The sequence below is a fragment of the Astatotilapia calliptera genome, chromosome 7 (genome assembly GCF_900246225.1).
Source record: "Astatotilapia calliptera chromosome 7, fAstCal1.2, whole genome shotgun sequence".
Lineage (NCBI taxonomy): Eukaryota > Metazoa > Chordata > Actinopteri > Cichliformes > Cichlidae > Astatotilapia > Astatotilapia calliptera.
Window position 1 is genome coordinate 57,863,755 of NC_039308.1, and position 23,819 is coordinate 57,887,573.

Below are 23,819 nucleotides of genomic sequence, written 5' to 3' on the forward strand. Positions count from 1 at the left end.
ATCACAGTGGTGATGTGTTTCAAATAAGATCATTTTGAATTTGATGGGATCAACATATCTCCAAAAAACTTGGGACAGGGTGATGTCCCCATTTCATTTAACAGCAGCTTGTAATTGTGAGCAAAGGAGACCATGTGCTGGAATTTTTTGGGAGAGGTGATAATGGACTCAATAGCTGCTCACCAGTCCTGGGTCTTATTTGTATTTTTGGTTTTCTGGTGTGAGAAATATTTGACCAATGTTATCCTAAAAAATAATTTCAAATTTAAAACAATCTAACCACAAATGGTGATTTCCACATTTTCTCAGTCCAGTATAAATGAGCCTTGACCCAGAGAAGACGTGTGTTTCTGGATTATGTTTGCAGTGATTTCCAGAAGTGTTCTCAAGCAGTGATTTCCATTATAGAATCATATTTGTCTGTTAATGCAGAGCTACCTGATGGCCCAAAGATCATGAGCAATCAATACTTATTTTTGGCCTTTTGCCTTGCCCAACAAGATTTTTCTGGATTCTATGAATCTTTTGATGCACTGAAGATAATGAGTTATTGAACATCTTACATTAAGGAAAATTATTATGAAATTGTTCCACAATTTGTAGATGCAGATTGGTGAACATCTGCCGAGCTAAGATGCTTTTTTTTTTTTTAAAACAAAAAATACAGAATATGTTACTCACCTGTTGCACAATTAATTTTGCACAATTGCAAAATGTTCCTCCAGATATTTCTCTTTAGTACTACTTATGTTTCCAGCCTTTTGCTCTTGAAATGTGTGGCTGCTATCAATTTCAAACTAAGCAAATATTGTTCATAAAATGGTAAAAATGTCTCAGTTTAATGTTTATGAGATTTGCAAATGATTGCATTATGTTTTAATAACATTTTCCAAACTGCCCAACTAGTCATCGCACAACAAGTTTACAAATAAGGCAGAACTTCTTTTCCTGGTTTTGGTTGTTATAGTGGAATGAATGGCATTCATCAGTCAGAAGATTTATATCGTGGCCTGAAAGCATTCAGTATTTCCAAACCCCTCTGGCACTTGGCTTCAACAGTAATATAATATCCTAGCAACGGAGGGCACAATATTACCTTAAAATGATATATTACTTTTTAAAGTTACCATTGCGCAAATCATCATGCTGGCTCAGAAGTGGCTACCTTTGACTTACTGATATACAGGATGCGAAAATTACAAATCAAATCAAATCACTTTTTATTGTCACATCACATATGCAGGTACATTGGTACAGCACATGCGAGTGAAATTCTTGTGTGCGAGCTTCACAAGCAACAGAGTTGTGCAAAATACAACAACATAAACAGGCAAAATATACGAATGGCTAAATCTGAAACTAATAAATATATGTACAATATATAATAGTATATGCAAAAAAAATAAAAATTAAAAAAAAAAACTCTGGATGTGTATACTAAATGTTTTTCTACGTGTGTGTGTGTGTGTGTGTGTATACACATATTCTACAGCTGAAGCAGCTGAAGCAGAAAAAAAAATCCCTCTCGCGGTTAGAAATGATACATTTGATGAACCACTTTTCCCCCACCTTTTTCCTTAGCAACTCACCCTGGTCTTCACTGGCATTCGCCATATCGTCCTGCAGAGGTCAGTCAAACATTAAGATTTTAAAAGGTAAACTCATGTCGTTTAATTTAACGTCCTCTCTGATTTTTCCCTGGTTTTTGCTTCCCTAGAGAACATCATTTTTCAGTACAAGTTTCTGAAAATTTACCTGTACACGATTTCCGAGTGTTTAATGCCGCTGGAGAACTCCTTGCTGTAAACCGCAGCACAGTATGGTGGTCAGAAGTGTAATTACTGAAACTAACCACTGGAGGGCGACATTCACTAGTATACAAAAGAAGAGTCCAAATCCTGTTTTACAGAACAGATAACGATAATGTAATCTTGTAAAAATAATAAAGTAAAATGAGATAAAATGAATAAATATGATAAGATTTTCATTTCAACAGTTTGACATGTCCCCGACTTTTCTAAAAACAAAACAAAATAGCTTCTCTAACGTACGTTGTGTCAAACTACAAGCTACTGACTGCAGTGTAGAATGGAAAATTACCAAAAGACTGCTTCATCTTTATCTTTTTTTAATACACACTTTTAACGTCTTACTTTCAGAGACTGAACCTTCACACTGCATTTAGCAAAAACACTGGGCTCTCCGGTAGATGGTTTAACAAGAATGCCTTCATTGGGGAACAGATGAGGCAGGGTGTTAGAGCCATCTTTCAACATTTGGCAACACACACGTTGAATAGAGCCCATGTGGATATGAAAGTGATGTTGAGAGGCTGTTAGTGTTGCTGGAGAGACGAATGTATCTGCACTTCGACACACATTTTAGCTGCATTTATTGATATTTTTCTGAGATGAACAGAGAGAAGGATGAGTGGACAAAACCAGGTTTTTTTCCTTGTTATTTTATTATGATGTCATCACAGCCTTATTATTGCACATACCATAAACACGGAACTATTGCTTTTGTGGTTGATCAGTTCCAGAGTCCCTTAAACCTCAGCTTCATTTTGCCTGCAGAGATCTCATCTTGTTTCAAAGAGGCCAAGGACACATTCTGCTATACGGCGGGGGCTATAGCACAGAGATCTTTGTGGAGCACACAGCAGTTGGCCGAGGCTGAATAGAGGAACAATGTTTATAATGAATGGCTGCTTGTAAAGGATATTCATGAGTAAAGCCAATTAAGGACGCTTCCAGAGTGAGTTACTTGGTGCATGACATGGTAAAACTCGGAAAGGTGAGGCATTTCAAAGTAAAGCATTTCCTCTACGTCTCAGTTCCAACAGATTTTCCCATACACCCGTTAAACCCTTTTCAAACCTCCTTATGCCTCGACAGCATGCCTGCAGTGGGCTCCCAGATCTAAATGCTTCAGTTCAAGTATGGCCTAGCAGCCTGCTGGTCTTGCTTAGGTGGTCTTGGCTGAGACCCACTGTGTAGCAAGTTTCACACATCGAGTGGAGATGAAGTGGACAAATGTGGTGAGGGAATGGTTGAAGGGGTGAGGCAGACTGTGAGAGACGGGGTCAAAAGAAGAGTGTGAGATTGTTGTCAGAGACTGGTCCCCGGACTAAATGAGTGGAGAACAGGGTTAAGTGCTCTATTTGTGCAACTATTAAAAGCTGGGAGTAGGGTACAGGGACTCGCAGAGCCAAATCTCATCAGTCACTGCCAATTTGAATCAGAACCAGCAACTCGTTTTTCTTTTCCTCCTTTTTCGGCAACTCCTCACCCCTCCTCTTCATGCGGACAAACAGACATTCCAGCAGCGGATGTGATGGTGGTTGTCCATAGCAACGTGCCATGCTGGGTGTATCTTGTGGGAGCAGGACCACTGAGTGAATGGCTAAGCCTTCTTCTAACAAAGCCTGCGAATCTCTGAGATGCTTTGAGCTTCCATAGAAGCACTGTGACTTCTGGGCTGTGGGAGTGCTTTACATAATCCAGCAGCAGCTTCCCTCTGCTCTGCCACAGCGCTCTCTCCTGCTGCTCTCTGCACCTAACACACACGCCCCAATGTAGGTCGGCTCATCTTGGCGCATCCTCTGAAATTCTTTCAATCTATCATTCAGTGTGATAATCACAGGGTGCTCTTGGAGACAGGCAGCATAAAGGTGTAGACCAGTCATGAGATGAATGTTCAACAGTTCTACCCACATCTGCTGTATGAAATTTGAGAGAATAGTTTGAAAAGGCTCGACCGGGGGGGGAAGAAAATGAGTGATTCCGATCACATATTTTGCTGGAAACATCAAATATAACAGTCACACTTTATTCCAGACAGCATATTATATGTAAACATTTAAGATCAATTTATTAATAATTTACTACCACCTTAAATGCAATAAATTATTGCATGAGTCACTTGTTTAAAAAGAAAATATGCTAAATTACTCTGCTAATATTTAGATTTTCTCGCAACATTCATTTATTCCACCACCTCAGAACTGTCACCCAGCAGCGAGTCTGCAACATTTCCAGCTTGAAACAGACAGTTTGATGTGTGTGGATGTTTTGATAAATTGGATGTACTTTATGGATATGAGTTCTTCTCTAACATCCTTTTGTTAGCTGGGATCAGCCAGCAGCTGACATTGTGTGCTCTGCTTCCTTTCGTGAGCCTCTCTGGGACTGCCAAAGCCAGCTGCTCCTCTGTGCCTCTCAACATCAACACATTTAACACAGATATGTAAACTGCACACTTCAATAACTCAGTGAGTCAAAGACTCAATCTTAATGGTATATGAGCTCCTCTTCCCCTCCCTCATTTTATTGGAGATGCTATGCTGTAAAAATATATGGGCATATATATCAGAAATACCCTTTCCCTTTTAATAACAGACTGGAAAAGATATGGGTGGTAGGGAAAGGCATTTTAACCCAGGGATTCCTCCGAGTCGCCGTTTCAGTAATTCAGGTAAACAATCAATGGCAGAAGGCTCGTTAGGAAATAAAACTATCTGCATGTTCTCTATAGTTAGCCCACTTTTCCATTCACCAAACAGGGATTTGCAGCTGGTAATGTAAAATTGATCTTTTACAACTTCTACCTGGAGAACTATCAAACATTACATTAAGGCACATAGCCATATTCAAAACATCACCACATACTGTATCTATGGGGCACAGAAACATCAGCTACCATTCCCCTCTAGCTGGAGAAATTCAGCATGTATTCATGAAAGCAGACCATTTTCCTCCATTAGCGTTTGAGTCATTTGAGTACATAAAGTTCATAATTACAGGGTAAGACACCAGTTTGCTTTTGTCGACACAACTATTGCTGCACTGTCTGTGTTGACAGTTTTGAGGCAGAAAAAAAGGTGTTTGTTGTACTGTATCTTTTCAGCCCTGCTATTAGTTATTATTAGCAATCCATTACAGAAATCCTCCATAGAAACAGCAGTTTAAGAGTGGGAGTAAAATTCTGTTGCTTTGGTGAACACATGTCTGGAACTATGGCCATTAAGATAAAGGGATTCCATGATTAGAAATAGAAAAATGAACATTTGTATCAAAAGCAAAACATACCTTCCCGCAAAAAACAACCACATTAGGTTCTTAAATAGATCTAGGATGCAAAGCACATCTATCAAGATGTGAACGGATGAATTCTCAAACTGAAAGTTGATGAATTTGAGAGATTTTGTTTTTTATACATGTCCATTCCAGCTGTTCTAACCAGTCCAGGTTATGCTTTAGTCCACATTCACTCTAGGGTTGTAAGACCATCAACATTGTGCTGTTTGAACCATCAGTAGCATAATATACAAATGTACAGATACACAATAGAAATACATACATCATTTGTTATTACAATGAGACCTACAAAAAAGCATGAGAATAAAAAGTCTGTGGGGTATTGCAGGTGAGGCAAGCAGAGCCACAAATGTGCATCCAGACTGAGGGACACAGCCCCTCCTACCATGAGTAAGCGCATGTCTATTTACACTGCATCATAACAAAGCTATCAAAAACAAAGGCTCCAAAAATTCCTCCTAAAAACTTTTTTTGTTCTTTTGTTTCTCTACATACAACAAGTTTTGATTTCCATGTATATACATCCCTAGAAAATAATTTCCATATAGTTACACACTTTCTACATATGTGAAACGATACAGTTCTAGTCCACAAGGAAGGTGTCTGCTTGTTTGTGCGTGTATGTGCACATATGTGACTGTTTATCTGTGAGCGCTGTGTGTGTGTGAGGCGGGCAAAGAAGAGGATAATGTTCATCAACTGGCTAACAGTCACAGGGGGCAGATTTGGAGAGTAGACTGGATGTGGTCACAGAGAGGAAGTAGTGGAGTCTACAATCTCTCTCCCGTTGCACACAGTGGGAACATAGTGGGCGCTGACAGAAGCTAGGAAAGGAAAAAGGAGCAAGGGGGTTAAAAGGGAAAATACAACTACACAGACAGAAAAAAAAGCACAGTTAAATATTCAATTTTGTTGGTGTCAAATTAGTAAAAGAAAAAACAACAACATCTTTGTCATACAGAATAGAAGGATACACAAATATTCATATTTTGCAGTAGAAATGACCCTGCAGCAATAACCCCCCCACCCTCTTCCCCACACACACACACATTTAACATATTTTACATTTTTACTAAGTCTTGAATTACTCACAGGAACTTACTAACATTAGGAGTTGTCAGGTAATAACAATTCTCAGCTGAATAAGCCCTGTGGAAACACTCACCAACCGGGCTGCTCCAAGAAACTGAGTGATCTGGAAATAAGCTAATTGGTTTGGGTATCTACAATTCAGGGGAGTCTATAAATACAACCCATGTTCTTTTAGTTTTAGTTTCCACTATCCAAAATACCATTAAGCAACGTGAGTTTACAGAAACTGTGGAAATCAAGACAGCATCTGAGAGAAAATGTTCAGATAAAACTGCAGGTCTGCTGGGCAGGAAGTCTAATCAAAACCACCCACTACAAAACAGTTGCTGGAAGCTTTAGCTAAAATAGGCGTGGTGGTGCGCTGTTCCACTGTGCAGCACTAATGCACAAACTGGGTCCCTACATCAAAGAGTCATCACGAATAAAACATTACCTGTGACCTCATCACTAAAATCAGTGTCTGATGTATGCAGAGCAACATCTGGATAGGTCAGAGATGAAGCTTTTTTGGCCACAATCACCAGGGATTTTTCACCAGGGGGAAAAAGAAGCACTATTTCATGAAAACATGCCAATGGCTGCCAACTGTTAAGTAAGTAAGGAGGTTGGGAATATTATAAATAGTAATAGACAGGGAAATATTGGACTTTTTGTTGAGTACAGAATGTTGAGCATATAACCAAATAACCTACCATGAGATGCATATGAGGTGGCAGCCCCGCTGACACTGAAGCGATTAAGGTTAAGCCTGTGGCTGGTTACATTCTTTTGGGGCTGAAACATGATGATGTGGACCTTGGGGGCAAACATGCAACCCAGCACCACAAAGCCACTCAAGCTGACTGAGATACACATGGTAGTTGTCTGAACCTGCAGAGGAAACATAAGAAGACAGTAATTAGTAGCCAGGTTAGCACAAGACATCCATCCATGCATCCATCGATCTAGCTATCAGCCACATTGTGAGCAGTTTGCAAGTCTATCACTGTCACATGGACTAAATCGTTTTTGCTAACATTTGCATCTACGGTCAGCTGAGACTTGCCAGTAATCCTGACATGCATACTTTTGTACTGTTTCAGTTGCTATTACAAACTAATTTAATGATAACAATCTATAATAATGAAAATACTTCAAAGGAACATTTGAGTGCTTATGACAAAGTGCTTTGAATAGAATTAGAAATGAAAGCAAATGCTGCTAAAGACACTAAAGAAATGAATCTCTGTGTCTGCACACGCTGCAGATAATCATGCATGTAAAGTGAGAGCACAAGTCTTTGTTAGCATACTTTGTTAGCTTATAACACTTACTAGAATCTATCAATAAAAGACTTAATCAACAGAGACCACAGTGGCCAAAGTCTCTCACTGGAGGGAAGCTTTAATTTTATTCTCTGTGAAATCAATGCCAATTAAGTACACTCTTATTCTCTCTTGATTCCTGATCTCCAGCACGCAGCAGTGCGCACTATATGTTGCTGTATCCCGCCATAATCGTTATCACAAGTGTTACAAATGTTTGAATAACAGCAATTCCCAGTGAGATCACAGTACATTTGAGCATATCAGCAATAAACCCTTCAACGTCTCCTCTGAGTACGTATGTACATAGAGTATGTGAGTGGGCGGGTATGCATATTGGCGATGTTTTTCCCATATCTGTCTAATCTTACAGTAACATTACGTCAAAAAATGCATATTTAGAGGGGTGGAGAGGAGAGCTAGAGAGAGTATGAGAGTGAGCGAAAGAGGGTCATTTATTTGACATTTTACGGGGATCAAATGAGCAGCCCTGGCATCAGCACTCTATCAGCACTCCTCTCTTGCGCCCTTTGATACAACGTGTGCATTTGTGGAGTGTGTATATAAGGTGTGTGTGTGTATGCCTAAGATTTGTATGGTCAGGTGAACATTCACTCCCCGTTGCTGTTAAATCTGAACATGTGTCAGCAGTTTGACAGAGCTTGTTCAAGTGTCACTCCCAGTACTGCACAGCTGGGACATTTGCCAATAGGATTAGGAATTGTTGAAGTTGTGACTACACCTATGTGATTTCTGCTTTGTTAGCTGTGCATCTTTAAAAAAAAAATCATGTTGAGAAGATAAAAACTGCTCAAATAACCGCATTACATACTTGAAACACCAAAGCGAGTCAGTTGCCATAGAGTCCCATTGAAAAAACGCTCATCTTTATCACAGAAATAAAAAACTTTTAAGGTGGAACATGAAACAGCTTTCTATTCTAACTGAGCACTCAAAACGCTTTATACAACATCCAACATCAAAATGTCTACATATAACTTTTGCAGTCTATGGGAAAAAACAGTAAATGTGAAACTGCCAATAGTTAATTTTTACCACAAACAGCCCAGAGTATTTAATTCTGCTTTTTATTTGGACCATAAGCATACCATCACAGTTGTGCTGCTGCTAGATAGTTTTTAAGGTTAGGCTTGCATCTTGTTGAGCTAGAGTCAGATCAGTGTCCTCCTTAAATACAGAAACACGCACTCGTGCATGCATGTGTATGTTCAAAACCATACCCTGTAGTCACTGGATGTAACATAGAAGATAGGAAGAAAGGCCAGCCAAATTATACAGGTGGTGTACATAGTGAATCCAATAAATTTGGCCTCATTGAAGTTCTCAGGGCACTTCCTGGTCTTAAAGGCATACCTAGTGGAGAAGAGAATCACATTTTTAAGTTGACAAAATACCCTTTTCATTTCAGCAGTTCCTGATTTGATCTGTAGAACATAAACTACTTTATATAGTACATTTTGGGTAGTTGTGAGTTTAGTTGTGACACACTTACACAGTACACAAGATGACCAGGAGCACATCATATCCCAGTGACAGCAGCATGCTGGAGTCACGTACATTACACTTCAAGATGACAGTCTGTCGTCGCTCCGGCAATGTAAAGCGACGCGTGCCGGGGACTTCCAGCAGCAGCCATACTGACACCATTACTAACTGGACAGAGATTAGACTCAGACAGATGAACACCTGGAAAAAAAAGGGAAAAGAGGAAGTAAGGTCATCGAGATCTACTGTTTGTCCATCCATCCATCCATCTGACTGATGCAGATGGATAGACATGATGCTGCAATCACTCACCTGAGAGGATGGGCTAATGAAGCGTGGCCTCACGGCTCCCGCTCCGTCTTTCACACCATTGAAAATCCTGGCGATTCTGTTGGTTTTGGTGAGAAGGGCGGAGTAGCAGACAGCAAATGATGTGCCCAGGCCAAGGCGGCGCAGGGCACAGATGGCAGGAGAGGGTTTGGCCAAAAAGAGGAAAGTCATGGCGTAGGACATGAAGACTCCTAAGAGGAGGATATAACACAGTTCTCTACCTGATGCTTTCACCAGTGGTGTGTTGTTGTGTCTGACGAACACCCAAATCACCAGGCCGGTGCACATGAATCTGGGGACAGGGAGGAAGTTGCAGCCAGACATACAATCAGTGTCATGAAGTCACTGCTTATATGCTGTCACACACATAAAGCATGGTTATAAATAGCAAAATTGACTTAAACAATCAACAAAATATTCTGAAATCAGTATATGCTCATGTCATTGTCTGTGCATAGCTATGAAAATTTCTGTATCTGTATGACGCTGAGCCTCGGCTGACCACATGCTAAGTTTTTCCTCACTTACTTATTGTTGTGAGCTACTTCTGTTCAGTTTCCCTGTCACTTACCCTACACATGCAATGGTAATTGGGCCAATAGCCCAGGCATCTTCCCACATAATATAGTCCTCGGGAAGGTCATAACAGGACGTCAGGTCGTCAGTGGGCCACTGGCCAGGAGCGCAAGGTGAGCAGGTAAACTCATCAGCCAGGTATTCATGAGGCTCACAGGCTGTACAAATCCAGCAGCAGTACTCACCTGGGAAACAAGAATATGAACAGTTTGTGGCAGATTTTCCAAAGGTGCTGCTACCTTGAATGTCACTACAACAAAGACGAAATTAATGAAATTCACCGTCCTACCTGCCTGCATTTTCTTCATCTCATTGCGCTCACAGGGGTCGCTGCACTGCGACGTGGGCACTACTTCTCTGGGCCAGCGAATTAAATCACTGCTCAGACTTAAACTCTCTGCCCATTCACCTACTGGCACGTAACCATAACGATCACCAGAGTGCTGGTAGCTGAAGATGTTGTATCGGCCTACGCCATCCCCCTGGGTGTCAAACTTCACTACTGTCTCGCTGCCTGGAGGAGAAAATGGGGCTGAAGAGAGAACAAAGAGACAAAGAGTGGAAAAAAGGCGATAAACCCAGTGGGAAAGGAGATCAAAGCTTAACAATCACAAACAATCACCTTATTGAGGTCTCATTGATGTCTTTTAAAAGCAGCAGTGAAGAGAGGGACAATAAGCAATGGTCAGTAAGCCTTAGGAGTCCAAAACAGATAGTGAAAGGCACTACAAAAGTGTTTTCATTACTGAAGACCAGCCAGTCACAAAAGTGTTTTCTAAAAGGCTATAAATGCCCAGTATAATTGGTGATGTGTGTGTCACTGGCCTCCCACCTGTCCATAAGGTCACCTAGGGACAAAATTGCTGTTCTAAAATCAGATCTGATAAAGTTTATTACCAGATGCATCATTAACAAGCTGCCCATAAAGCCATATAGGCATGGAAGCAGAGAATTGAATCCCTTGGTAATGCTATAGCTACCCACACAATGATAGATTTAGCCTCTGGGTCTCTTCTGTGAGTGAGGTGCACTGCTGAAACTGCCAAATTGGTTTGTATACATGTTGTTATGAAAGGATTACCATCTACCCTGAGGATGTGGGAACAGAAGAGATTGTAAAATTGGCAGGATGTGCGGTCACCATTAAAAAAACAAATAGAAAAGGGCTATGGACTGGGAAAACAGTAAGTTATTGATGCTTTGCAGGCAGTGCTGGACCTGACAGTGCTGAAAGTTGGTTGTTTTGACACAGACAAAGTGTATGCCACTCCTATTGTGCCATCGCTGTCCTTTACAGCAGAGCAGTCAGCTCTGTATTGCTGACACACAGGCTTGCGTGTTATACGGTGGTGCCTTGTCGAAAGATGATGTGACTAGAGAAATCACAGTGTATGCTGGGTTTATAAAGCACCGTTCTTCAATTTGTAACAAGGCTCTCGGTCCTCACCGTGCAGCTTGCTTTGATGATGCTATGCCGCCTTCCTCATATCTCTTTGTCTTTGGGTAACTGAATAAATCGTGGGCTGAATTCATTCTCCATACATACAGCCTGGGATCAGTAGAGTGAATCAGGATACAGATTGCGAATAAGCTGTTGGGCTGAAAAGTTTGCATGTGTGTACGTGTAAGGATGTGCACACAAGATTGAAGCTCGATTAGGTTTTGCTTTACAGTTTGATGGCTAAGGTATTGCTCTGAGCGCTGTGGGAGGCAGTGCTGACAGAACCAAAGCTCTGACCCTGCTGTTAGCTGTGTGTGTGTGCGAATGTGTACGTATGTGCACGCAGCACTGACAGGGGCTAAAGCTGTGCTATTGTTGTGATAGTTCAGTGTGCTCAGAAAAGAATGGCGTGTCAGATGGCAGCAGAGGGGGTTAGGGTTTATGAAATCCATAAATCACAGAGACAGCACAACTCTCTATCTTTCTCCTCTCTCATCTCCCTCTGTCACAGGAAATTCTAACTGTCAAGTCTTCTTTGGATTTTGCAGCTAAATGTTTAGGTGACAGCTAAATGAAAATGATTTCAATAAGAAGGTGCTGATAATATCTTGAGATAAAGGAGATATATGAATCCATTATGCTGCACGTCGCCAGATAATAAAGTCTGCTAATATCAGCAAGCAATAAGGCAAGCTGGGACCTCCTCCTTTTAAACACCAATACACACTGACAGAAGACGTTACCAGTGGCTAATTATCATAACTGCACCTTATTAGGACCTTAGATATGTGCTGAGGCCTAATTAGCTGCATGTGGTAATTACGTGTAATACAGACAAAAGAGATAAGAGTATTGGCCTACAGAGCCATTTGAAGGCACTGTTTTTGTCCTTGACTTCCCGCTAACACATCGCATTCAGGCAGCAATAGACTCAGAGGACCGGTGATTCCTCCTTATTTCCAACATCAGTGACCTCGCTGACATGACAGAATGGCTTATCAAGAAAGTGGATGAGGGTGCAAGTCAGAGCTAGCGAAGGCCACCAAGATTCAACTGACTGCAGAGAGCGGAGACACGTAGCCCAGGTTATTGACTGATGGACAAAATTCTCTCTCTTCATCACTGTCCTGGACTGAACTAAAAAAAAATAAAACTAAAACAACAACAACAAAGGTTTTTGTTTTGACAGGACTAAGCATCTATGGCCGTAGACTCACTGAATCAAACTTCTGAGCATGTTGAAATTTTGAGACTGGCCACTTAAATAATAGCTAAAACAGTTAATAAATATTTGTCAGTCCACATCTCCAGCGTGTTTTGTTGAATTAAAAAATATATACATTTAGGATTTCCTGATTTCCCAAATAGTTACAAATCTCTCTCTCTCTCTCTCTCTCTCTCTATATATATATATATATATATATATACTGATCATGTAATTCACTTGCTGGGCGCACGTCCTTATTTGAGGTTTGACAGCGGTTTAGTAAATAAAGATGAATGGCTTGGACATGAATTGAGGTGCAGTTTAGGCAAGGCCTCGAAGTGGACTGGTGGCGGCTCCCGAGCCTGGCAGATCCCCATGTACTAAATAGAAGTGAAGAAGTTAAAGAATTGAAAAGGGGAGGGATGGTGGGCCGTGTAAACGAGAATGAACAGCTTGTAGAACTGGGGGAACTTATAGAGATGAGAACCGGAAGAGCGTGTTTGGAGATGTGGTCCTGCACCTGAAATTCAGATACTTTATCTCCAATTACAGCAAGTTAGGGCACCACAAATGTGCTTTTACTATCAACAGGTTAGCTGTGGCCATATTATACCAACTAAAAGTGATTATAGTGGCCATGTCCTTTAAATATAGTCTTGGTAAACATCAACAGATGCAACTCTAATGTCAGCGATACTCATCGAGATCCATTTATCTTATGAAAATGCACGTATTAAATTCAGTTCCACCGATGGACCGAACAGGGAACCAGTCTGCCCATATGTCCAATTATGAGCCGGTCTGTTTCATGCATGCGCAACACATGCTACACGCACAGCGGGGCAGACAAATAGTGCACACTCATAACCACACATTAATATATTGTTAGCATGGAAGCTCTTCGGAAAGCAGTTGTCTCTTTGTCTTCAAATTTTGCCAAAGTAAACCATGTGTGGACGAGTGCGAAAACATTTGTAACAACAGACCTAATCAGGCACTTAAATCACCCTCACCCAGCTGAATACAGACATTTTAAAGAAACTAACAAAGACAAAGTGGCTAAAGCTAAAGCTATCCAGTGCACAGAGTCAGCCACACGCCTGCAGGCTCTATATGAGCCTCGGTATGAGCAACAGATCAAAGCACTTAAGAGGAAAGTTATGGAGACAAATGAAAAAGTGGTTGGTGTCCTGTTATCTGTTAAAGTTATAAACATACTGGAAAATAATGTAAACACCTTAAATTAACATTGTTGTATAAACCTGTTACACCTAAATGTCAGCTGATGATGGGTGTACAGTATCTTTTTCAGGTAGCAGAACACTTATTTTTCAGATATTTAATAGACAATGTGCTGTAACTTACTGCAGTTTTGGGGGAATTGTAAAGTTTAATTTGGTAATTTCTGTATAATTTTATTTGGTGTTGGTTTTGGTTCTTAGAAAGAAAATCAGAACTGGGAAAATCAGCATAGGCAAGTCACTTTTAGGAAAAAAATCAGAATTGACAAAGAAAATTGAAATCTCTAATATCAAATAAAGTTAGACTCATTTAACCAGCTGGAAACCTCAATAAAGCCTCAGGATCTTTATAGCAAAGCTGAAGCACTGTGACAGGTCTTTGTGTTCAAGTCCGGCATCTCAAATATGCAAACTGTCTTTTTCGACCGACCTGCAGTGTTTCCGAAACAGTGTTGCTTAAAAAATGATTTTTAAAAAGCCTGTTCATATTATTTCCAATGTGCACAAAAGCCTTGATCTGTCAGCTACTTTTCTACAACATGTTTCTGTTACAACAACACGCTGAACAATAAACTGACGGAATGATTTGTAGCGATGCTTCCTAACGGCGGCTCTTAGGTTTCCATGTGTAACAGATCTTTTAACGCAACCTAATACAGTGTTATAGATGATTCTGTGTCACCTCATCCACACAATACTTCCCTACTGCTCCGGGTGACTTTTTATGCCCGTGAAGTGTCATCAGCAAACAAAAGACCAAGCCTCACTCACTGACATCCAGCAATACTGTCAGCCAATTCATCTGCCATGTGGTACACTAGAAGTAGAGTAGAAACGGTGTCTCACAGGCTGGGTGAAACATAGGGTTTGCTTTGTCCCAATCAAATCTAAATATACAACTATCTTACTGCAATGGCAACAAACTCTTTCATTTTTGTAATGGCACTTGATTAGACAACTGGGAGAAATGAAAATTAAACAGCAAAAAATACAAAAAAAGAGGGAAAAGAAAGAAAAAGCAAATCAACTTAAGCAAGACAAACTGTAGTTATAAAGCAGCCTAACCAGAACCCTAATTTTTGCGAAACACTTAGCATTCCCACTAACTTGAGAAACACCTTATTATTCTAGCTTAATTAGAAGCATGGTGAAAACAGGCTTTTCATTCAGAAGCTGAGAAATTAATTATGTTATCGGCCATGTCGGGCTAAAGCAAAGCCCAAGGGGGATTGTGGGTATTAAAGGCAGGGGGAAAGAGCGAGAGGAGGCAAAGGCGGCTTGGGATGAATAAGTAGGAATAAGTCATCTAAAAGCGGTGAAAGTGAAGTGCACAGATTTACGTGGAGAGGGTAAATCTTTTTTTGTTTTTGCTTACGTGACTTCACACATACATGCACTCATGTCCCCTCAGTGCATATATGCAGGTATTCACTCACATGTCACAAATTCACACACAGAGGGATCACATTAGTTATATTTGTTCTCCCTGTGGATTTGGTCCAAGGGGATGGAGGCGCTGACTGGGTCACAGAACAACAGGCCACAGGGGAACAGAGGACAGATAGGGTAGAGAAAAGGAAGTCTAGAGTAAGGGACAGAAATGTATAGGAGGTAAAATGTAGCGGAAGAGAGCTGAGGCTTGACTGAAAGAAAGGTGGTGAGATAGAGGAGACAAAAGAAAGAAATGGCAAGAGAAAAACAGAAGGTGCTGGGATGGAGAATGAGCCAAGAGACAAGATAAGGGCAAAGAAAGGAGGGAAGTGACAAGCGAGTAGAGGGAGAAGAATACAAGAGAAAGAGAAAGGAGATAGCAAAAGTGAAAAGCAAGAAACTGATGTCATGGTAGCTGAGATACAGGTGGATGGAAAGGAGAGCCTTTAGAGAGAGGAATCAACAGAGAATAGGTGAAGGCTGGATGGACAGATGAGCAAAGTGAGGGAGAGGAGTGGAGAAGCAGACTGGCGCAGAGAGGCAGTGGAGGCAGGAGAGCAACCTTGTGAAGTCTGAGTGGGATGTGCTGTTTTTGAATGTAGGAGAGAGTAGGACACTTTCCGGGTGAGAAAAAAAGGGGGACAAGCATCTAGAAAAGATGGAGTGATGAGGTGGGAGAGAAAGAGTGACGGAAAGACAGACAGCGACAAAGACAGAGAGACAGAGGAAAAGAGACTGAGGGAAAAATGAGGGAGAGAAAATGAGTGAAGGTTGTTCTCTAGCATCTAAACGTTGCAGCAAGCTCAATGTGGCCCTGAAGGCACACCGCCTCTGCTAACACAGACATATCACACACACACACACACACACACACACACACACACACACACACACACACACACACACACACACACACACACACACAGAGAGAGAGAAAGAGAGAAGGGGGAATATCACATCTATCACCACTATTTGAACAGAAGACTGCATGCATGTGTGTATATACTGATCTGTTTGCTGCAGATCGGGGAGGTGGGTGGGTGGGAGTTGAATGATGGCTTTGAGAAGTGTGTGGGTTGGGGGTGTCTGCAATTTCATGCTGGTAGAAAAACAAGCATTTCAAGCCACCTCATTGTAAAAAAGAATGTTAGGAAGGCGTTTATGTGCCTCTTGTGTGTATGTATGTCTACGTTTTGCGTATGAAGCATGTTGTAAGGCCTCATAAAAATGTGTAAAAAAACGCCTCTGTGTCTGTTACTAGTTGGTAAGGAGCAGTTCCCATGATCTACCGGATCACTTCAACAATTGGCAATTACCATAGCAACGAGCAAGACGAGATTAGATGAAGAGAGCCGCATATGAAAACACTGCTTTTAATGCAGAATAGTGCATTAGGGCACCACATACAATGTCAGTAAAAGCTAATAAAACAACAGTCTTATTACATTTAAGAATCACAGTCCTAGGGGACATTTGGAAGCTATAAGGAAGCTCCGATTTTGATGCAATGCAAAGACTGTGCAATAAACCTGCATGTGTGTATAAGAGAAGGCGAAAGGAGGGAGACAGAGAGCACTGAAGAGTGTTGGTTTTCCGTCTGCTACAGTTCAGACTGAGAGCACTGCGGATGGTGATGCTGCAGTATTCATACCCCACATTCAACCTCAACTCACCTCAGCTTCTTCCTTACATACTGTAGTCGGAAGGATGTATATGTACAGCAGAGAGCGAGAGTGAGTCATTCTGGGCGAACCAATACCTCAAAACAAACACTGCCGCAAGTTCCCAGTTTAACTGTACCGTCTTCCACGTAGTTTGAGCTCTTATCAGCACAGCTTCTCTGAATGGATTTTTACCAATACAGCTGCTTGTCATTCTGTCAGCACTGTCAGTGTAAAAGGACTCAGGTTGTTTGTATTTGCTGTTCTTTCTTACCAGCTGAAGAATAAAAACGTGCAATTCGCAGACATACATCAGTATTAAAAAGAAGGCAGAAGCGGTGTTAGAGGGAGTGTATTATCAGACATAGAGATGTAGGAAAGTCACAGAGGGATTCACACCTTCTTTCTCATCTGCTGTCCTCTGCTTTTCCCTGCTTTTCTCTCCTCTGCCCCAAAACCCACTCCAGAGCATTTGTCAGCTTCCCGTGTGTGTAAATCTGCATATCCTTCCTATCTCTCACTGTATGTACTCTATAATGGAGTGGGATCATCGGTGCCAAGTGGAGGATGCAACTGCAATTGCTTTGACTGTTTCTTCAGTCTCTATCTTATACTCGCTCTTCTTCTCAGACAGAAATGCTCCACTTTGATTTGTAGCAGAAATGAAGATGGGGAATTTCAAAGAGAATTCTCTTCTTCTGCTGACGCATGCCGTCCCACTCCGGAATTGCCTCGGTGCTCACTTGTTCTCTCCCTCCTTCTTTCCCTATCTCTTTTTCTGTCTTACGCTCTCTTACCTTACCCCAAACTCTCTTTTCTCATTTTAGTCTGCCTGTCACTCTTATCTGTAAGCTCCCTCCCCCCCTCCCCTCATAGGCGATGCCATTTTCTCATCCTCCATCCATCCTTGCTGCTCTCTCTCCCCAGCGTCCCATGGCAAATCTGCCGTGTTAGTGTTGTTTGTCTGGCTGTTTTGATGTCTGCTCCTGGTCACGGTTGGTGGAGGAATAAGCACCTCTAAACCTGTGTCAGTCCCTGAGACACAGCAGTTTATTTATAACGCTTCCTTTGTACGCCATCTGTCAGTCAAGCCAATCCTCTGTCTCTTCACTCCCAACTCTACAGAGACTGACAGACAGACAGGCAGCCTGCTATAGGAGCTATTATAACACACACAATCTCATTAGTGCAAGAGAGAAGAATATGGCTGACGGATTAACTGAAGCTCTCATTCCTCAAAGAAACTTTCAAGTGTCGTATCAATTACGCATGGGTAATAGGTGTCAATGGCAAGCTGGCTCTGACAATACATAGCAATTAAGTGGATTTGTTTCAGTACTTTTTATGTTCATGGCTGCTTTGGCTGAGGAGAAGGACAACATCCCTGTATTGTTTCACAGAGGACTGTTAACTAGGGACTGAAAATTCCCATCGTTGTCCTACTGTCTTTCCACCAGCTTCCCCTCCAACATTTACTTCTTATTCTTCATAAAACTTCAACACCTTATCGCTCTTCATTCTGTTTGCCGTGCTATAGCTCTCTTACCTGCAAAGCTGACATTAAGGATGTAATCCCTGTAGAGTCTGCGCCCATCCAAGGCCTTCATGCTGTCACACAGCTTGGTGGTGTTAAAGCACAAGCTACGTTGCATGTTATGTAGGGCGTAAGCCATTGCATACACGGCATTCACCACAAACATGATCTTGGACTCGGGTTCAAAGTTATTCTTGTCCATCGACAAGTCCTTGTCACATGGTGGGGGAGGCGTCTCTCCCAAGCCCACTCCGCCTCCTCCCCCAAAAGAGCACTGAAACCGCTGCTCCCAGAACTCCTTGAACCAGGGATTCCGATGATTTTTGACAGGGTTCAGACTAAGGAAGTAGCGGTTGAATTCTGGTATGGGATTGGCTGCCAATTCAAGCGTGATGGCTCCTTCAGCTGTGACCTCATTTCCCTTGACAATGCTTTCCTGCGCACCCCAGCCGTCGCTGGCCACCCATATGAAGGAGGTGTTGAGCCTGGCAGCAGCTGCCAGCAGCTCTCTGGCATCGTCACTTCGCAGGAAAAGAACAGCCACACGGGCGTTTGGCTTCTGGAGGAGCTGACGGATCACAGCTTCATAGGACTTCTTCGCGTTAGACCGTCCCACCTGGACAAAGAAGAGACATGCTGCAATTTAATGACAGACATACTGTACATGCTCCTCCTCCTTATGTTCCCTATTCGTAATTATTTATCACATAAATCATAGGCGGAAATGTGACAAAAAAAGATATGTCTCACAGTCTCATACCAACATGTATTTCTGTAGCAAATTAGATGAAAAATGTGACTGTGAAAGCACCCAGAATGAGTTCTTGGAGATAAGCTTTCATTTTCTGGTTCACGACTGATAACAACAGTGTGATATTAAACCCTATTTGGTGTAGGACGAGATAAGACGTAAAGACAAACTTTTATAAGCGGACAAATTTAGCACTTTGCTTATTGTTGCTGGTGCAGCCGTAGGCCATACATCAGGGTGACATTCCACATGGAAGTTTTGGCTTTGTTTGTTTTGTTTAGCTTTTCTTTCTGTTTGCTTCTTATAGCCATGTGGATTTGACAACAGAAATGTGCAAATGAATTCTTTTTCCTACCTTCTCTGAAGTGGCAATACAGATGTTTCTCATGCGTGCCTCTTGTTCAAAAGCCTCGATACCAGTTTCCCCGTAATCACCCTCGGATGCGACGGTGGACACATAGGTCCAGTTGAAAAACCGCAGGATCTCAGCCATGGCTTTGGCCTGGTAGAAATCAGGGGGCACAGTGCGGGCAAAGTAATCGTACCGCGTCTTGTCGCTGAGTTTGGCACTTGTTGAAGCGTAGCTTATCTGAGGGATCTGGAAGAGCCTGAGAAGATTGGCAACCTGAGGGAACACATAAATCAGGTGGAATAATTCTGAGCCTGCTGTTGTACAATTAAGCTATCGCAACTGCTTTAAAATTAGAGTCTTGACATTGATTGATTGATATCTTTTTTTTTACTGGATTTTCATAGCCCATGCTCCTATGACATGATGAAATATATTTTAATATTTTAACTTTAATATTTTGCTGCAGATAACACCGTAAAGTTATTGAGAAGAGCCAGGGATAAAGGAGCAAAAGGAGATTTCCCATAATTTTTTGTAAATTATATTTTTAATGTTATGTATCCAGAGCTGAATTAGAATTGACTGATTATACTCTTATGGATCAGTGTGAATACAATCTAATAAGTCTGAATTTTATTAAAATATTCTCTATGAACTTGATGATTTTTTTAGGTGATAGTATAAAAAGTATTTTCTTTAGGAATGATTTGACACTTAGACTGAATGTAGTCAATGTCTGAAAGGTAGAGTAAAAAAATTAAGGGCCAAAACATGTCAAACTTAACATTTATAGTAACTTTTATTAGTTTCTGTCATGAATATATGTATATATATTAGGGGTGCAACGATACACAAAATTCACGGTTCGGTTCGGTTCGATACTTTGGTGTCACGGTTTGATATTTTTCTGATACAAAAAAAAATGTTCATGCCTTTTTAATTTGTCGTTTATTAAATTTTCACGGCACATTCCGCACCACATCTCTGTGCGTTCATCATTTGTTTGAAGCCAGCTCACCTCCTGCAACTACTTTTCCAAGGATACGTGCTTCTTTTGTGGTTCGGACTCCTTCTGACATTTCTTTGGAGGTGGAGGAACATCACAGTAATTGCTTAAAGGAGCTTCTTCGACATCTTTAAGAGTTCTAAACAAATGTCTGTCCTCCTCCTGAAAATCTTATGTACGCAAACACGCGTTGCAACTTCTTATCTTGTGCCCGTTTTTTATTTTGACAGCGAATGGGCACCTGCGGAACACTTATGTGCAGCCCTGGTTATTATTTAGCTCGTCATATTGCAGCCACAGAAATTCTTTTGTCCATGAAACCATAAAGCTGCACTTTCTTTTTGCCTTATAGCCTGATTTGTCATAACTTTTCCATTTTGTGGTAAGCTTTTCTTTGGCTGTCACTTCTTCACCCTGACCTGTCTTATTTGGCTCAGCAGAACTAAAATATATATCCTGCTGCTTTTACACACGCACTCACACAACGCTCAGCGATTCTCTGCGTGATCAACCTCTCACATGTTTAAGCTTGCTGCGGGAGATTTCACTTGTCATGTTTGCATAGTAAGCTAACGATTGATAAGACGATGTCAGAGGAATTGGTGCGCAAATTATCATCACTCACCAATCAGTGCTGTCGCTCTCTATACACAGTTTGCGCGATTGCAAAGTGAAAGCAAAAAACAAGCACAAATTCAAACGCGATTTCAATATGTCACATATTGACAGTGGCTCTCACCGATGCCAATGACATAATTACCCAGCTACATTTCCGAAAGAATGCAAAAGCATTGACATATATTTTTCCTTCCTACAATAGCCCGACGGGCAGGGCAGAGATAGATTTTGGTAGCGCGACTGGAAAAATCGCTAGCCCCAGCAGGCGATTTTGCAAGCCCTGTATCTTATTGAGGAATCACTCATCTTTGGAAAAGAGAGTTTATTACAGAGAAATGGCTCTTTCCAAAATAAAAGCTATACTATACGCTTCTTCTGGGCTATATTCTCAGCAGCATATTGTAGCGGGTCAGGGCTGTTCGGGGTTCTGTTTGTACAGTTATGTTTTGTTTATGTTGCCATAGTGACGGGTGACGCCCTCTCGCTGCGACGGTGTGTCCTTCCGGGGTCAGAGGGCGTCCTGTGTGTTGTTGTTGTTGTTGCTGTGCGGTTGCCGCGCTGAGCAGTTAGCTAGCGGCAGTGTTCTTCTGCAGATGTCAATAAACGACTGTGCTCCCTGGCTAGCTCACGGGAAGCAAGACCAAACGACACCTCTGTCTCCTCCTTGTCTGAGCTCGCCACAATATTTTAGTTCTGCTGAGCCAAATAAGACAGGTCAGGGTGAAGAAGTGACAGCCAAAGAAAAGCTTACCACAAAACGGAAAAGTTATGACAAATCTGACTATAAGGCAAAAAGAAAGTGCAGCTTTATGGTTTCATGGACAAAATAATTTCTGTGGCTGCGATATGATGAGCTAAATAACCAGGGCTGCACATAAGTGGTCTGCAGGTGCGCATTCGCTGTCAAAATAAAAAACACGCACAAGGGTTAGGGTTAAATTTAAAAATTGTACTTTTGAGTTAAAATATATATTTCTAAAATGAAATGGTACACAGAGGACCTCATGTTTTACTCCATGACTATGAGGTGTCCAGGTCCTGTGGCTGTAAAAAAAAAGCCCAAATCATCACTCCTCCACCACCGTGCTTGACAGTTGGTATGAGGCGTTTATGCTGATGTGCTGTGTTTGTTTTTTCCATTTAGCAAACTTAAGCTGTGTTGCCATAGCCATTTTAGAAAGCAGAGGTATAGATTAAAGATGTGGTTACATTTGATGGTGCTCAGTTAATCAGGTGTATTTGATAAGCACCACTTGGCTGCTACTTACACGTTTAATTCGTATGGAAGCAGAACTTCCACAGGAAGGTGTGTTTTGCTTTTCACAGGACAAACAGCGGATAAAATGAAGGGCTGTACCAAGGCTTGGCAGAAGAAAGGGAATGGTAAAGTTAAAACAAAGTGGAACTGAGAATCAGCACAAGGAATGTTTATGGGGTTGAAATATATAAAAACAATAGCATCAGTTTGAAACTGCTAAAGCTTCTTGCGCTTAGTTATTTAAAGTTGGTATAAGTGTTTATCTGTTTCAAGTGATCTTTAACCTTTGACTGCAAGGCACTTAATCAAATATTTTTAATAAAAGCTGAGAAAAGATTTTTTTTTTCCATATGGAAAATGGCAACATATATTGAAGATCTCTGCTTGTAGAAGTTGCTTCTTGCGTAACATGAAAATAAAAGAAAACACAGCAAGTACATATGCACATGGTGAATCATTTATTAGTGACGGGTGCCTGAGCTCTAGTAGCGTCTATATTGCATTCCCTTTTACTATTGATTGGGCTATGGTCATGTTCTGTTTATTGCAGTTTCAATCACAGGTGTCACACAAACAGTAGAGATACGACTGGAAGACATCCTCGCGCTCACAAAGGCATGTAAACATACACAATCAAACATGCACAGGCACCCACAAATAAACACAAACTACACAGCCATTCTGTTCCCGCCTCAGTTTAATCCTGTTAGAGCGCATCAGTCTGTGCTTTTCTATATTTCATTCATAGCTCAGCTGATGAGCTGTTTTGACAACATGTCAGAATCTCATTAGACTAATAATGCAGAAGATTAGAGCACACGCTCACATACATACACCGATGTGCGCCAGAACAGGCCGACACTTACGCCAACACCTGCTCTGACATACACAAGCACGCACGCACTGATGGCTGCTTATAGTTCTGCAGGCAGGTTTTATGGGTTTAAGATGGCACTAGACTTAAATGTCACGGAAGGTCACGCTGCAAAATGTAACCGCATTGCTCCATTACCTGCCACTGAACAATGACCAGCTACCTAAGAGGGCTGTGTGTAGGGACACGGGGAGTTTACTCTGTTAGCGAAAGCTGCCTTCTTCCCTTGTGAGAGAGAGAGGGAAGGGAGAAATGCATAGGAATGGGCTGGATGTGGATATGGAAAGAAATGAAAGTAAAGGACGGAAAAAATGGTGCAGAGGAGGGGTTCTGTGGGTTTTCTCCTCGGAATGCAAGTCACACACATGCACACACAGAGACATATACACAGAGACATGAATGAGTAGAGGGGAGGAATCATGCTCGCTAAGTAAATGCCTTCAAGGCACTGGAGTTTAGTTGTGCATGGTTAAACATAAAATAATTCCCTATTACTTCATTTGGAAGCCACAGACAGACTGGCCAAGTACAAAGGCAT

The 23,819-nt window shown here is 41.5% G+C and overlaps 1 protein-coding gene across 3 annotated transcripts in view; it reads right to left on the reverse strand.

Moving 5' to 3' along the window:
• Positions 1–2,315: 2,315 nt before the first annotated feature.
• The window catches only part of grm3 (glutamate receptor, metabotropic 3), a 42,400-nt gene continuing 20,896 nt past the window's right edge, over positions 2,316–23,819 (reverse strand). For all 3 annotated transcript variants that reach the window (XM_026176095.1, XM_026176092.1, XM_026176093.1), the window contains 9 exons: positions 19,529–19,798; positions 18,435–19,038; positions 10,197–10,439; positions 9,903–10,092; positions 9,314–9,623; positions 9,009–9,202; positions 8,737–8,869; positions 6,884–7,061; positions 2,316–5,923 (listed from right to left, as the gene is read on the reverse strand). In XM_026176095.1, coding sequence (XP_026031880.1) covers positions 5,847–5,923; positions 6,884–7,061; positions 8,737–8,869; positions 9,009–9,202; positions 9,314–9,623; positions 9,903–10,092; positions 10,197–10,439; positions 18,435–19,038; positions 19,529–19,798 — 2,199 coding nt within the window. In that variant the 3' untranslated portion in view covers positions 2,316–5,846. The remainder of the gene's footprint in view (positions 5,924–6,883; positions 7,062–8,736; positions 8,870–9,008; positions 9,203–9,313; positions 9,624–9,902; positions 10,093–10,196; positions 10,440–18,434; positions 19,039–19,528; positions 19,799–23,819) is intronic.